Source organism: Pteropus medius, unplaced genomic scaffold, assembly GCF_902729225.1.
Source record: "Pteropus medius unplaced genomic scaffold, Ma_sr-lr_union100, whole genome shotgun sequence".
In the NCBI taxonomy this organism is placed as follows: Eukaryota; Metazoa; Chordata; class Mammalia; order Chiroptera; family Pteropodidae; genus Pteropus; species Pteropus medius.
The window spans coordinates 3,338,248-3,351,839 of record NW_024345479.1 but is presented as its reverse complement, the minus strand read 5'-3'; the positions used below and the strand labels follow the sequence as shown (position 1 = coordinate 3,351,839).

The 13,592-nt window shown below is 39.3% G+C and overlaps 1 protein-coding gene and 1 long non-coding RNA gene across 5 annotated transcripts in view; one reads left to right on the top strand and one right to left on the bottom strand.

Annotated features, from left to right (window-relative positions):
• The window catches only part of NPEPPS (aminopeptidase puromycin sensitive), a 64,889-nt gene extending 60,965 nt beyond the window's left edge, over positions 1-3,924 (bottom strand). For 2 of the 4 annotated variants that reach the window (XM_039873680.1, XM_039873679.1), the window contains exon 1: positions 3,630-3,924. In XM_039873680.1, coding sequence (XP_039729614.1) covers positions 3,630-3,890 — 261 coding nt within the window. In that variant the 5' untranslated portion in view covers positions 3,891-3,924. Of the gene's footprint in view, positions 1-2,602; positions 2,624-3,302; positions 3,322-3,629 lie in introns of those variants that run through there. The other 2 variants (XM_039873682.1, XM_039873681.1) reach the window with 2 other exon arrangements.
• The window catches only part of LOC120611228 (uncharacterized), a 23,349-nt gene continuing 12,819 nt past the window's right edge, over positions 3,063-13,592 (top strand). Inside the window, exon 1 of the long non-coding RNA XR_005655108.1 lies at positions 3,063-3,324. This is a non-coding gene — a long non-coding RNA (uncharacterized LOC120611228). The remainder of the gene's footprint in view (positions 3,325-13,592) is intronic.

Genomic DNA, 13,592 nt, shown 5'->3' with positions numbered 1-13,592 from the left:
AAAAAGCTTGCATGAAAAGCCAGAATAGGTGATACAAAGTCCAAACAATAAAGCTCATGCCCTTCACTCAGAAGAGAATCCACAAACTCTCACTTAGAGATTTCTTTATAAGTTCAAACAAGCTTGTTTATCTGGTTACTTACACCTCTTCAGATCAAGTTCAGTAAAATAGAAGAGGGAAGAAATTGCACAATAGGAAGCGACAAGGCACAGTAAGTTGCAAGAAATAATAACCTGAGAGTAAGGAAAACAAACAAGAAAACTTTAAAGAACATATATGAAATTAATAAATCATAGTACATAGTTTTAGATAATCTATGGTTATAAGTATTAATGACAGGTATTCAGAATGACATCTAGTATTTTTAAAAAAGAAAATCAACAAACTTAGATTATGAGGAATTACAGAGTTTAAAAATATAAATTTTAGGAATATTTCCATCCAAACCAGTAAAATTCTAAGTACTTCAAAGGGTAAGCTTTATTTATGTGGAAAATTCACTGCAGAATTCACTGGCAAATAATGGTAGATAAAGCTTAACATATAAAAGTTTCTTAGGTGATTCTTCATAGATACATTTCAAGAAACAATAGAAAATTTGAATATATTCAGTTCCTTATCAAGCTTTCAAAAATTTAATTTCCTAAGATCATTTAGTGATCTAGCTCAATGCTAGGCAAATGATTAATTTCATCATTTTTTAAAGTAATAAAAAAAACTACTAAAATAACTGCATAGAAAATAAGCAAAATTTGAGCAGAAAATTCCATAACACAGGGGTTGACAATAACATCCATTTATGTGCCAAGTTTTAGCCTGCCAAACAAACTACTATATCTGTAACTCTCCTCTAAGTGCCAATTTACTCATCACCAACAAGAATATTTTGTTGGCAGAAGCCAGGGATTGTCTAGTATATCCTGACTTCTGGCCTTGAAGGATGAAGTTAATTTCTCTGGCACAGGTAAAACATTTCCATAAGAAAAAGCTCAATTACTGTGTAAACCACTACACAATCACAACAAGGAATTGTAGCCACTCACATAAACTTGTAATCTATTTTTAAATTAATTATCCACAAAGCAAGAGAGTTAGAATTTGAAATATGTACAAAAATCTGTTGCTCTCAAATACCCTAACGTAAAGGAAGAGGAAACGAAATGTCCCATTTCTCTAGGCCCATGATGACACCTTTTCAAAATCTGCTGAATTAAACCAAACTAATTTCTAAATTACTGCACAATGACTAATTTCTTCACCTTCCCCAGGAGTCCACACCCCAGGCCAGGTTAAAAATCCACTAAATTTCTAATATGTAACCTGTATAAATACTCTGGGCTTATCATAAAATTCTGCAACTAAAGCAACCAAGCAGCTTGCATACTCTGTGTAATGTGATTCCAACTATTAGAAAACTGACCCAATACCAGTTATAAATCTGGGTTTCCAGAGATTTAATTTTGTCCACACTTTTAGATTTCCACAATAAGATACCATCTAATGCCACAATTTAAACTTACTGCTTCAATCCATCGATTTAAAAAACATTAACATATGTTTTTTACTACTGATGTTAACTTTTTATTAATGTTAATTTCTCTTTACACTTCCAAAGGTGGTAATGCATACAATTAAAAAGTCCGATTATCCTTTAATAACACCTGTTAGAATTCACTATAATGCCATCTTTCATTTGTGTTGCTATCTAGCCTGAAAAGAATTTCTGTAAAGAAATGCTTTGAAAAGTTCATGTCACTAAAAAAGATTTTTATTTCCTTGTATCAAATTGACAAGTCTCTGCTAATATCTAGCACATTACCATGTGCTCCCTCAAAGGCCTAAACCAGTCTTCTAAATATTTCTCATCTCTTTTGGAAAGGCAGTTATAAAAGAGATAAGAAGTACATCACTGCTTATTGTTCTATTCTAACACTTAAATAAAACTGCCACTTCCTAATAAAATAATCATTTAAAAATCTTTGACAATTTTTTGAAAATTTTCCCTAAATATGTATTCCTCTTAGAATTATGAACCCCTTATGCCAACAAATAGGGTAGAGAAACAAATGATTTTTTTTTAATGTTAGTCTTTTTCACATAATGCGAACTCATTCATTGCTAGGTCCTTCCTCCTCTGCCAAGTCACAAGACACACTACTGTTTACAATCCCTCCCATCTGCCCCCTGCCAATATATATCAAAACACTCTAGTCACTTGGCTTAACCAAACAGAGTCTCCCAAATAACCCTCTCAAATCCTAATTTAGACCCAAGATGCCCTCATTCTGATTCATATTCTTAATGGAAAAATTCTAAATCATCTTACTTTCAGAGGGTTGCTTTGCCTTTTGATGCAGCCAAACCTTAGAGCCCCCATGCTTTCACACAAGTGCCCCAAATCTGACAGTATACTTTTTAATTCCACGCTTTTAGACATATTTTTAATCTGAGTACTCAGCTTTCAAAGACAACTGCCAACTTTCAATTCATTCAAACACTAGTCAACATTTCTTTCATTTCACTGCTACATACACACCCCATTCTTTAAGGTTGAGGCCTACTGACTGCAGTAGGAAAAGAAATGAAACAAAATCTATTTACCACCATTCTTCAAAATAACTACTAAAGTTCCCATTCTTCATTACAGACTTCACATAATACATCATATAACATGATATGACAAACATCTGCTGTTCAGGACCTTTGTAGGGCATCAATATTAATGGTCTCCAAAATCAAGCATACTTCACATAATGCTGCGAGGGTGCTGGGGGAGGTGGGGACAGCATGATTCACCAAAAACGGCAACGAAAAGTAATGGAATATTTTCACCGGTGGTATGCTAAAACTAAAGCTTCTTTCAGAGGAAGGTACTGCTAAACAATCATCGCTGTAGCAATAAATCCACCTGCTTCAAAGGCTGCAAAGCTAGGAGGATGAGAAGAAAAGCGGAGATAGGGGTCCTCCTTCAGCTTCTCTAGGGGTTAGGAAAGAATAAAGTCACTGCTGCACTGTCACTTGAGGAGAAGGGGAGGGGGGAGGGGCGGATCATCTTGGAAACCCAGTCCCAGGGCCGGAGCAGGCGAGAACTCAGCAAGGCTGCCTGGGATTAACATTCTCCTTCTCACCCTCTCCTCCCTTCTAGAATCTCCCCTCGTCGCTAACGCGCGGCGGCCAGAGTCCCAGATGACTGTCCCTTCCAATGTGTCCTCCGTGGGGCGTAGAAAGAACCAGAGAAAAAACTGAGTCAGGAGGTTGAGACTCCGATGATCCTCTGGCCTCTCCCAGAACACTAACAAACCTGGAAGTGCCGGGGGTCAGAGGTATGCCCTACACAGGTGTGCTCGCCCCGGAGGGGCGCACGGGCCCCGCCCGCCGCCTCCTGCGACGCTCCCCGCAGCGCGGCCCGGGCCCCAATCCAGCAGGGCAGAGCACACCCCCGCCCGGGCGCCCCGCGGCCGCCCCAGAGGGGCGCGCCCGTCCCGGAGCCGGCCTCCCCAGCCCCAGGCCCGCAGCGCCCAGACCAGCCCACCCGCCCGCCCTCCAGGACGGGCCCCTAGCCCAGCCCGCAGGCGCGGCCTAACTGCTTGCCCGGCAGCTCGCCCCCGGCGCCCGAGGGTCGCCGTACCTGGGCGGCGGCCTCCAGCTTGCCCTCGAAGGTGAAGTCCAGCAAGTCGGGCTTGAGGCAAAGGCTGTAGTTGATGGGGGAGACATCGGCAGGCAGCCGCTCGAAGGGCCTCTTCTCCGGCATCGCGGCGAGGCCCAGGCTGTGGAGGCGGTGGCGGCGGCGAGAGGAGCGGCTGAGGAGGAGAAGGAGGAGGGGAGGAGGCGGAGGGCCGAGGAAGAGCAGGCGGCGAGCTAGGGAGGGGGCGGCGGCTGCCAGCCACATACACCGAGCGCGGGCGACCTCCTGAGGAGAGCGACCACCTGCGGCGCCAGGGAATGACCAGCCTGAGAGCGCCCGGGGGGTCTCAGGGAGTGTTAGGCAGGGGCCATTGCCCAGCCAGACGGGAAGGGGCGGAGTGGCTGGCAGGAGAGGCTGCCCTGGGAAGGGAGTGGAGGGAGGAGGAGCGGCAGCGGCACAGGGAGGCGCCCCGCCGAGCCGGGCGCCCTGGAGGACGGTGCACGCCGGAGGGAGGGGGCGTGAGCGAGCAGCAGCGGCGGGTCGGCGGCCTGGGGTCGTGCGCGAGCCCGCGGAAGGCACTGTCAGCGCTGCACCTGTCGGAGAGATGATAGCTTGCCTCCAGAAGGAAGACAGGAGGAGCTGGAAGGGTTTGAGAAACGAATCGGGAAAGGTGAGCCTGTGAGCCCCACTCCAGCTGTCTGGAAATGAGCTCAGGCAGCTGGTCGCAGCTCAGATAATGTTACACACTGACTCAGAGCAAAACCCTGTCCCGATTTCACCAGACAGAAACCCTGACCAAGGCTTCTTTAGCCGTAATTATTCTAAGGTGTTAAATAGCAGCTTTCAAGGAATGATATGGAAAATTTTGTCAGAAAACCTTAATAATCCAAGCTGTTAACTTAAACCAATCTGATTTTGACATTGAGGGAGTGATTTCAAAAAATTAGAAAGATTTTGTTTCCATGATTTAAATGTTCAAATGTTTTACCTTCCCACGTTTCCATCTTTGTTTTTTTTTTTTTTTTTTGTTTTTTTTTTTTTAAAAGACTCTACTAATTATAGCCTCTTGAAAGGTAATCTAGCTGTGGCTTCCTCAGCTCTGTAGGTATTTTGCAAATTGAAGTATATATTTTTAATATAAATATATGTTAATTATGTGTAAATATGTATATATTTAAATATATTTTGAAGTGTTAAGGGCAAGGAGATTTATCTATAATCCCTATCTGCCTTTATAGAACCTTCTCATGTAGAACCCCTTAATTTCAAAACTCAATAATGAATGTTGTACTGGACCAGCACTGTACAATAGAAATATAGTGCTAGCCTACTATAAACTTTAAATTTTCTAGTAGCCACATCAAAAAATTTTTAAGAAGAAAAAGAAACGTGAAATTGATACATCTTACTTAACCTAACATATCCAAAATATTATCATTTCAACATGTCATCAATAGAAAAATATTAATGAGATTTTTTTCTGTACTAAGGCTTTGAAATTTAGTGTGTAGTTTACATTTACAACACATCTCAATTCTGACTAGCCACATTTCTCGTCCTTAGTAGCCCCGTGTGACTAGTGGCTATGGTATTAGACAACATAGTCTTGCACACTGGACCTACCTTCTTATCCTCTGAATCCTACATACCTTTTAGTACAGACTGAAAACCTGCAATCTTTTCAAACGAGCGTGTGAGATGGGACCACTTCGACATGGATACATTCCTGTGACCACTTCTTGATCATAGAAATAATTTTAACAATAGAATAATAATCTAATAATTGAATAATAATGTATTGAGTGCTTATTAAACACTTTTCATGTATTAATTTATTTAATCCTTTCAACAACTCTGTTAGGCAGACACCATTATCCCTCATTTTACAGATGAGAAAACAGGCACACAGATTCAGTGACTTGCCCAAGATCATACAGCTAATAATTGGCAGAGCTGGCTTAGGATCCAGCCTTTTTTTCTCTCCTGGAAAATATTGCAACAGCTTCCCTATTTTTCCAGCTCTCTAGTTTTGTTTTATTCTAATACATCTTTATCTCAGCTTCGTAAAACATTTTCATTATTCAAGAACCCAGAAGGCTCATCATGAACTGTTCTTACATTTTCTCAGACTTGTTTCTTCTTATCCTTTAATAGAGATTCTCCAGTCTTAGCAAGCTAATCTGTTTGCCATTTGGCCCTTACAGCTTGCTCATTCTCTCTTCTCTACCATTGCTCATGCATTATTGCTGGAAAGACCACATCCTTTTCAGCAAACCTATGCCCCTCTCTTCCTTCAAAACTCACCTTTCCTGGAAAGTCCTCATTGATTAACTCTACCCAACTCTAACCCCTTTCCCATCAGCTCCAAAGTACTGGCTTTTGCTGATTTACTTGTACTTGTTCTGTTGTTCTGTAGTTGTATTTTTAATGTTTTTATATGGATATCTTTTCAAGATGTACTACTAGCAAGAGCTTAACTTCTAATTCTTTTATAACTGTCAACACGGAGCCCTACACAAAGTATATTTCAGTTATTGACCCAACTAACCAAGTGATCAAGAAAGAATACTTTACCCAGTCTATAGCCTTTCATTTATATATAATTTGTGTGTCCCACAGAAAGCCACAGTGTCCTGCTTTGTGAACCTAAGACTAGAGCCAAACTTCTTTTATAAAATCACAGAAAATAATTTTTAAAAATACTAGGGCCATAGACTTAATGGCAGCAGTAATTGTGACCCTGCTGAGGAAAAAGAGGGAAACTTACTTGGCCCCATCCCTAGTTCCATGATGCAGGAGGTTCCAATGGAGCAAGTCAAGAGTGAACCCAGACCTACTACCTACAACCTGACATAGGGGAAGGGAAGGTGATGTAAGGTTCCCATAAGAAACACTAGTTAATAATCTAACATATGCGCCAGGCAGGCTTCTCTGAAGTAACTGAAACGAACAACATAAGTCCTCTCAGAAATTCCTTTCCCTCCGTGGTGCTTCAGGAGAGGGGAAGTCAGGAATGTCTCAAAGTCATTAGCCCTACTTCTAACAGATTTCTAGACTTTTCCATTAGAAACCCTTGAAAATCTGCAAATGAAAAACTTATGCAAACTGTATAAGTCAATACAAAAAAGTTAAGAAAAAAAAAATGAATCAAAGTCAAAGTCATTTTAATCTTAGGCACTTTTGTCTTTAGTTTTCAAGTACTAGTCTGAGAGTTTGAGGACATAGTCCCTATGTTATCACTGACTTTATCTGTGACCTAGAGCAAGTCTTATTAATTTCTCTGCTTCAGTGTTCTCATTTGTAAAGCAGGTACATGCATAATTCATGCTTTTCTCAAAGAAAAGTATTATTTTACCGGTGGTTTGGGAATTTCTAAAAAAAAAGTATGTTCCTAATGTGCGAATGGTCATCATAGCAAGATTGGTAAGTAAAAGTCTACAGCCATGCTACTCTAAACAAGCCCAATCCCGTTTGATCTCAGAAGCTAAGCAAGGTCTGTCCTGGTTAGTACTTGGATGGGAGACCACCTAGAAAGACCAGGTGCTGTAGGTGTAAAAAATAAAAAAATAAGGGATTGTAAGCTGACAAGGTCCTTGCAATCTATGAGGTCAACCAAGGGTTGCCTCACCTAAAAAGAAAAAGAAAAAAAGAGAATGATAAAGAAATGGTGTAAAGGATATATAAAGGAAATGTAAGTCATTGAAAGAGATGTTTCAAAGCAAAGCGAATATAAAGGGAGCCAAAATATTCAGGCAGAAGGGAAAGACACACTGGCCGTGAAACATTGAAAGAAGAGAAAAATGTGAAAGAGTTTGGAAGACCATTATAAAACTCACCACATTAGCTCAAAGCAAAACATTACTATTACTGCTTAGCCTCCCTGACGTAGAAACCATAACCTTCAATATCAATTTCAAGCATGGAAATTATAACTCTGATTTCACCAATATGAGCCTTACCTGCAGAAAATGGTAAAAGGGTTCCAAAGACCAGGGATGCAAAAAGCTGGAGAGCAATCCATAGGAAGCTGATGCTATGAGATCCCAGCCTCAACTCTTTTCTGTAACTTAAAATGGCTGTTGGAATGACCGTTGAAAATGTGGGAAGTAGATGGAATGTTGCCTACCCATCCTGTGTTCTTCACGAAAAGGAAGTAGATTAATTCCATATGCTTTAAAATGTATGCTATACTGATGGATAACTATATATGATAGCAGGTGATATATATGTGTGAATGTGTGTGTATGTATATGTGTGTGTGTGTGTGTGTGTGTGTATGTGTGCATATAAATGTATATATTTGAAGGTAGCAATATGGCATTATGTACATCCAAATATGGCCAAAGAAAAGTCCTCAGAGTTGGAAAAAGTTTTATTTCTCTTGGTATCTTTCCATCAGAAAGTTGAAAAAGTCATTCATTTCCACCTGTCTTACTTCCTTTCTAGCCCCTCCCCTTTTTTTCAGTACTTGTGCTTCCTTTATCACAACCACTACCCCAGGATTATTTACCAATCCCAAGTGACTGGCAACTACATGACTAAACCCAGGCCTTTTGTTGATGATCTTCATATTGAGATGAGCCTATTTGGCTCTGACCTCTTATAAAGGGTTAGCCACTAGAATCTTGCAGAACGTGAGTTAGGGTGTAAAGCCAACACCCTCTGCTGCAGGCAAGAATGCATATGTCTGTGTCTTGATGCATGGATCTCTGGAATGCTGCTACATTTCTTGTGGAATCCCAAGTCTTTAAAAGTTACAGTGTTCTGTAGCTGGCATGCTAGAATTGACTTAGCAATGATGTTGCCTTGACTTCAAATCCAAAAAAATAAGTGATGGCTCAGGATGAACCAGTGGAGTAGCCAAGAGAATTAGAAGTCTCAGAAGCTTGGCAACAGTCAAATAGCCTCAGTTTCTCCACCCTTGGCTCTATTTTGTTTGCTTCTTAAGTCCCTGACAAGAATAATTTACATTTAATTAGTTCTCACTCAATAGCTGATCCCATGCCTAGCAAAGAGAATAATTTCAACCTCTGTTTAACCCTAGGTTAAGGGTGGGGAGAAGAAAAGAGACCTAAGATGTTAAGGCCTGCCAATCTGGTGGATTCACATCTTACAGGGTGTGATTTTATGATTTTACAGGGTGCAATTTGCTTTAGAGTTTTAGCCACATATCTTAAATAACAGAAGATGAAAATCTGCTGCCAGTCTCCCTAATTTGCATAGGAGTCTAGATTAATAAACTCTTAAAAAGTGTAGAGTAAGCTAGAAATTGGCTTATTGGCCTGCTAATGCATAGGACTGAACTGAAAGTCATCTTGTCCCCAATAAACAAATAATGCCAGAGCTGAAAAGAGACTTAAGGTATGCATCTAGGACCCTTTCTTTCATTTTCAGATATTCTGCATTTTCTAGGGAAATAGTCTCGGTATAGAGGCTAGCCTTTGGAATATAATACCTTTTTAAAAAATAAAATAAAATCTAAATGGTAACAACTCTGTATAGTGAATCAACTCAAGAAGAAGCAAAAGAGACAAAAAGCAATTCAAACTGCTCATATTCTTTAGTCCTGGGAAGCCATACCAACACATTTCTAGATATGGTCTATTTTAGTTCAAAGTGCGTTCACACTGTATAAAATATACATTCACTAAGAATGAAGCATAGCACAGATACCTTAGGGACTCAACATCAGGAATTAGGGCAGGACAGAAAAAAAAAATAGCACTTTTAGGCAAAAAGGCACAATTCAAACGTTCAAGAGAGATTTATATTTTTCTCACTCCAAACCTACATTAACCGTAAAGAGATAGCCATAGTTTTAGGAACTCTGTATCAAGGAACCCTAAATTCTTACTGGGCCCTATCCTGATGTATCTCAGTGCCAAGAGATACCAAGATATGACATCTTTGTTTAGCCTTATGTACTTTTGCTAAAGTGATTTATTCCTGTCTCATCTCAATGTAAGAGGATATCAATATGTAGAGGGGAGGGTGGTGGGATCAAAGAAATTGAAGAAGAGAAAAAACGGAGTCACTATTTTACAGAAAGTGTTATTCTTACTGTCCAATGGGGTAAATCACTTTCTTTAGTTTATGAGGCCCGCCCCCACCGCTTTTTTTTTCCCAGGAACTAGAACGCTATAGTTCTATCCAGGTTAGGTTCAGACTTGAATTTTACAAATTGCAGTCCTGAAAGCAGATACCTGCTTCATCCTCCTAATCAAGGATTTAAAAAGGTAATTTCCCTAAGGCCTGAGCTCAAAGAACTCCCCACCCTCACTCCCCGCCCCCAATCCTTTCCTGGTAAAGGAACAGAGAAGCCCACATGCCATGTTATAAACACTAGATCCAAACTAAATTTTAAAGATAGGCAGAGTAAGTTGGAAATGAGTTCCTTTTGCTTTTTTTTAATTATTGTTACAGGGGGCTTCAAATAAGAGGAGATCAGAAACTGACATAGGACAGAGAAAGATGCAATAATTTGCCCAAGGTTAACTGCAAAACAGTGACTAAAGCCCTAATGAGAATTTGTATCTTTCCCAAATATCCTTATGGTTGTGGGTAACTGTCAGAGGACAAGTGTTGAAATATTAGGGGGACTACATACCCTAGATTTTGCTAGACAGTTCCAATTTCACATATCCCCCACTGTTGTCATAACCATGTACCTGTCCTAATAGTTCCACTGTTTCAGCATTTGCGTTTAAAGAAAATGAAAGAATTGTGTGCCTGAGAGTCAAGGCAAAGAGGGCACATGATAGCTGGTGTCAAGGCTGGGTAACAGGAAGGAGACAGAAAGATCTGATTGCTAGAATAACCAGGCAGCTCAAATGAGGGTAATAGAATCCCAAGCTGCAGAACATCAGCTGATGCTGAAAAGAATGCTGTCTCCATGAGTACTTAAAACAGACTCAGAGCAGTATTGCTGTTTTCAGCCCACCTCTGAATCACTAGTAGTCCAGCTTCCATTGGAAGCAAGCTTTCACCTCAGAGATCTAAGATAGTATGACAAGTTCTATAAAACAGAACCAGGGGGGTAATCCTTTAGTGAAAGAGGTGACGGAATAACTTCATTAGAAAAAAAAAAATACGTTTTCATGAAGCAATTTTGAAGTCCTCAAACTGCTTTACAAAATAAGGCCTGTTCATTCCTCACTAAGAACAGCAAATCTAGCAAGAGAAACAAGTTCTCTAGATTCATAAACCCATATGGTTAATCCTGGGTTCTTAGCCCCTGCACAAACAAACCCTGGAGATCCAATTGAAGTGTCTTCTTTATTTAGTACAACAAATCCATCACTACTCTAAATAACTGGAAATACATTTAAATGCTTTGCAAAGTATTTTTCAGTGTGAGAGAGTAGAAATCCACAGAGCAGAAAAAAGGTTAATTCTTTTCCTTTTACCATGACCATTGCTAAACTTGTAATTCCATGCAGTAACCCTAAAGACACATTCTCATCAGCCAGGTGAGGCCTTTTGTTCTGCAGAATAGACCAAGTAACTCTCCCATAGAGTTGCCAGATCAAGTACAATATGACTAGTTAAATTTGATTTTCAGATGAATAATTTTTTAGTATAAATATGTCTCAACTATTTCATGGGACATGCTCATACTAAAAATATGCAATATTTGGTGGAAGGGGGAATACTTATACTGAAACTATTCATTGTTTATCTGAAATTAAAATTTAACCAAAAATTCTGTATTTTTATTTGCTAAATCTGGCAACCCCACCAGTAGTTTGCTTTCAGATTTTAATGATGGCAGCCAATGGCTTTTGAACGGTTTGATTATATAAAAGAGAATTTTAAAATAGCTTTGAGTGTTTGCAAAAAATCTTTTTCTTGAAAGTCGATTGGCATTCTGTCATGTTTAGTTTTTTAGGCTATGAAATCCCTTAAAGGATTCTCTGTCTTGTCATTCTCATATACCCCAGGGTATTAACCTTAGTGGAAAACAGCATAGTTTAATATCAACTGACTCCATAAAAATCACCTTGTCTCTTCAGATATTTCAAATGCTTTAAATACTTTTTCTGAGATTAAATACCCGTGTTCGAAATAGGGTGGTTATTGTGCCATATTTTAAAAGAGAAATTGCTTTGAGAGTGATGTTGGCAAGATTATGTGAAGTAGCAGCCAAATGCTGATCTACCAAACTGGGAAACCAATAAAGGTTTTCAATTTCTTTCTCTCACTGCTGTTACTATCTTAATACACTTTTAGCATTTTCATTCACCTGCAAATGATTCAGGCAGACATTATAGACCTGATTCTGCCACTCCTATAGATATCAAAGCTTAACCACTTTAATGGGGGATGAAAAAAACACTGCAAAGAATAAATAGTCACAGGATTTTATTCAAGGAGTTTCCCAAGAGAATCTCACATTTTAACATAACCCAGAAGAAGGAAATCTTTTTCATAATTATTAATAATTTGGTCATTTAGGAAAATCATCTCCTTTCTTGTTTCTTAAACATTGATTGACTAGTGTATGTTACTCATTGTATGTGTGCATGTAAGCTTTGATTGAAGTACAATTTACATTCAGTAAAATGGATGATTTTTTTCAATTACAGTCGACATAAATATATTAGTTTCATGTGTACAACATAGTGATTAGTTTATATAACTGACAAAGTGGTCACCCTGATACATCTAGTACCCATCTGACACCATTCATAGTTATTACAATATTATTGACTATATTCCTTATGCTATACTTTACATCCCCATAAAATGGACAAATCTTAAATGTTCAGGTCAATGCCTATTGACAGTTATAACCACTATGTGCTATAGAATCTTTTCATCACCCCATGGTCCTTTTCAGTCAATCTCCCACCCCTTCCCCCATTTCACCCAAGCAACTACATTCTGATTTCTCACCATAGATTTATTTTACCTGTTCTTGTACTTCATATCAATGGAATCATTCAGTATATGTGTGTGTGTGTGTGTGTGTGTGTGTGTGTGTGTGTGTGGCCTTTTTTATACAACATAATGTTTTTGATCTACATATTTGTGTGTATCAGTAGTTCATTCTTTTATATTGCTGAGTAGTATTGTAGCACTATACTGCAATTTATTTCTCTATTCTCTTATTGGTAGATATTGGGTTATTTCCAGCTTGGTGCTTTATAACTAAGACTACCTATGAGCATTCTTGTACAATTTTATAGATATATGTCTTCATTTCTCTTTGAATATACTTAAGAATTGAATTGCTGGGTCATAGATTAAATGTGTATTTAACCTTATTAAATACTGTCAAATAATTCTCCAACATGGTTCTACCACTTGACACCCCCACTAGCAATGTATGAGAGTTCCAGTTTTTTCATATCTTCACCAATGTTTAGTGTTTTCAGTCTTTTAGCCTTCCGAGTGGATGTGAAATGGCATCTCATTATGGTTTTAATTTGCATTTTCCTCATGATTACAGATGTTGAATACTGTCACAGATGGGTTCCCTTGGAAGCCAACTCTGAGAGAGAGATTAGTCAGCAGGAGGTTCTTGAGGAGGTGTGTTTGGGCTTGATACGTTTGGGAAGAGACAGCAGCACAATTGGACAGAGGAAGAAGCTGAGCTGCGATGTAGTCTCAGGAGCCTCAGCTGATTCCTTGGCGAGTGCTGAAACTGGGATGACCTTTCAGAAATGTTCTGAGTTTGGGCAAGTGTCTGGGCCTTTATACACCATGTTAGTCATTGGTTACAGGCCACTGTGAGAAAAGGGAGTGACCTTAGGCAAGTCAAGGCTCTTCAGTTGAGGCAATCACTGAAGTGGACTGACAGTTGAGGGCTGTCTGCTGGCAGCCTTTCCAACAGCTGCGGAATAAGTCCTTCATTCCAAAAGGGGAATCTGTGTGGCACATCATAGCATTTACTACAAGCACTTTTTCATGGCTTATTGGCCATTTATGTCTCTTTCTCTCTCTTTTTTTTTTTTTTTTTTTTTT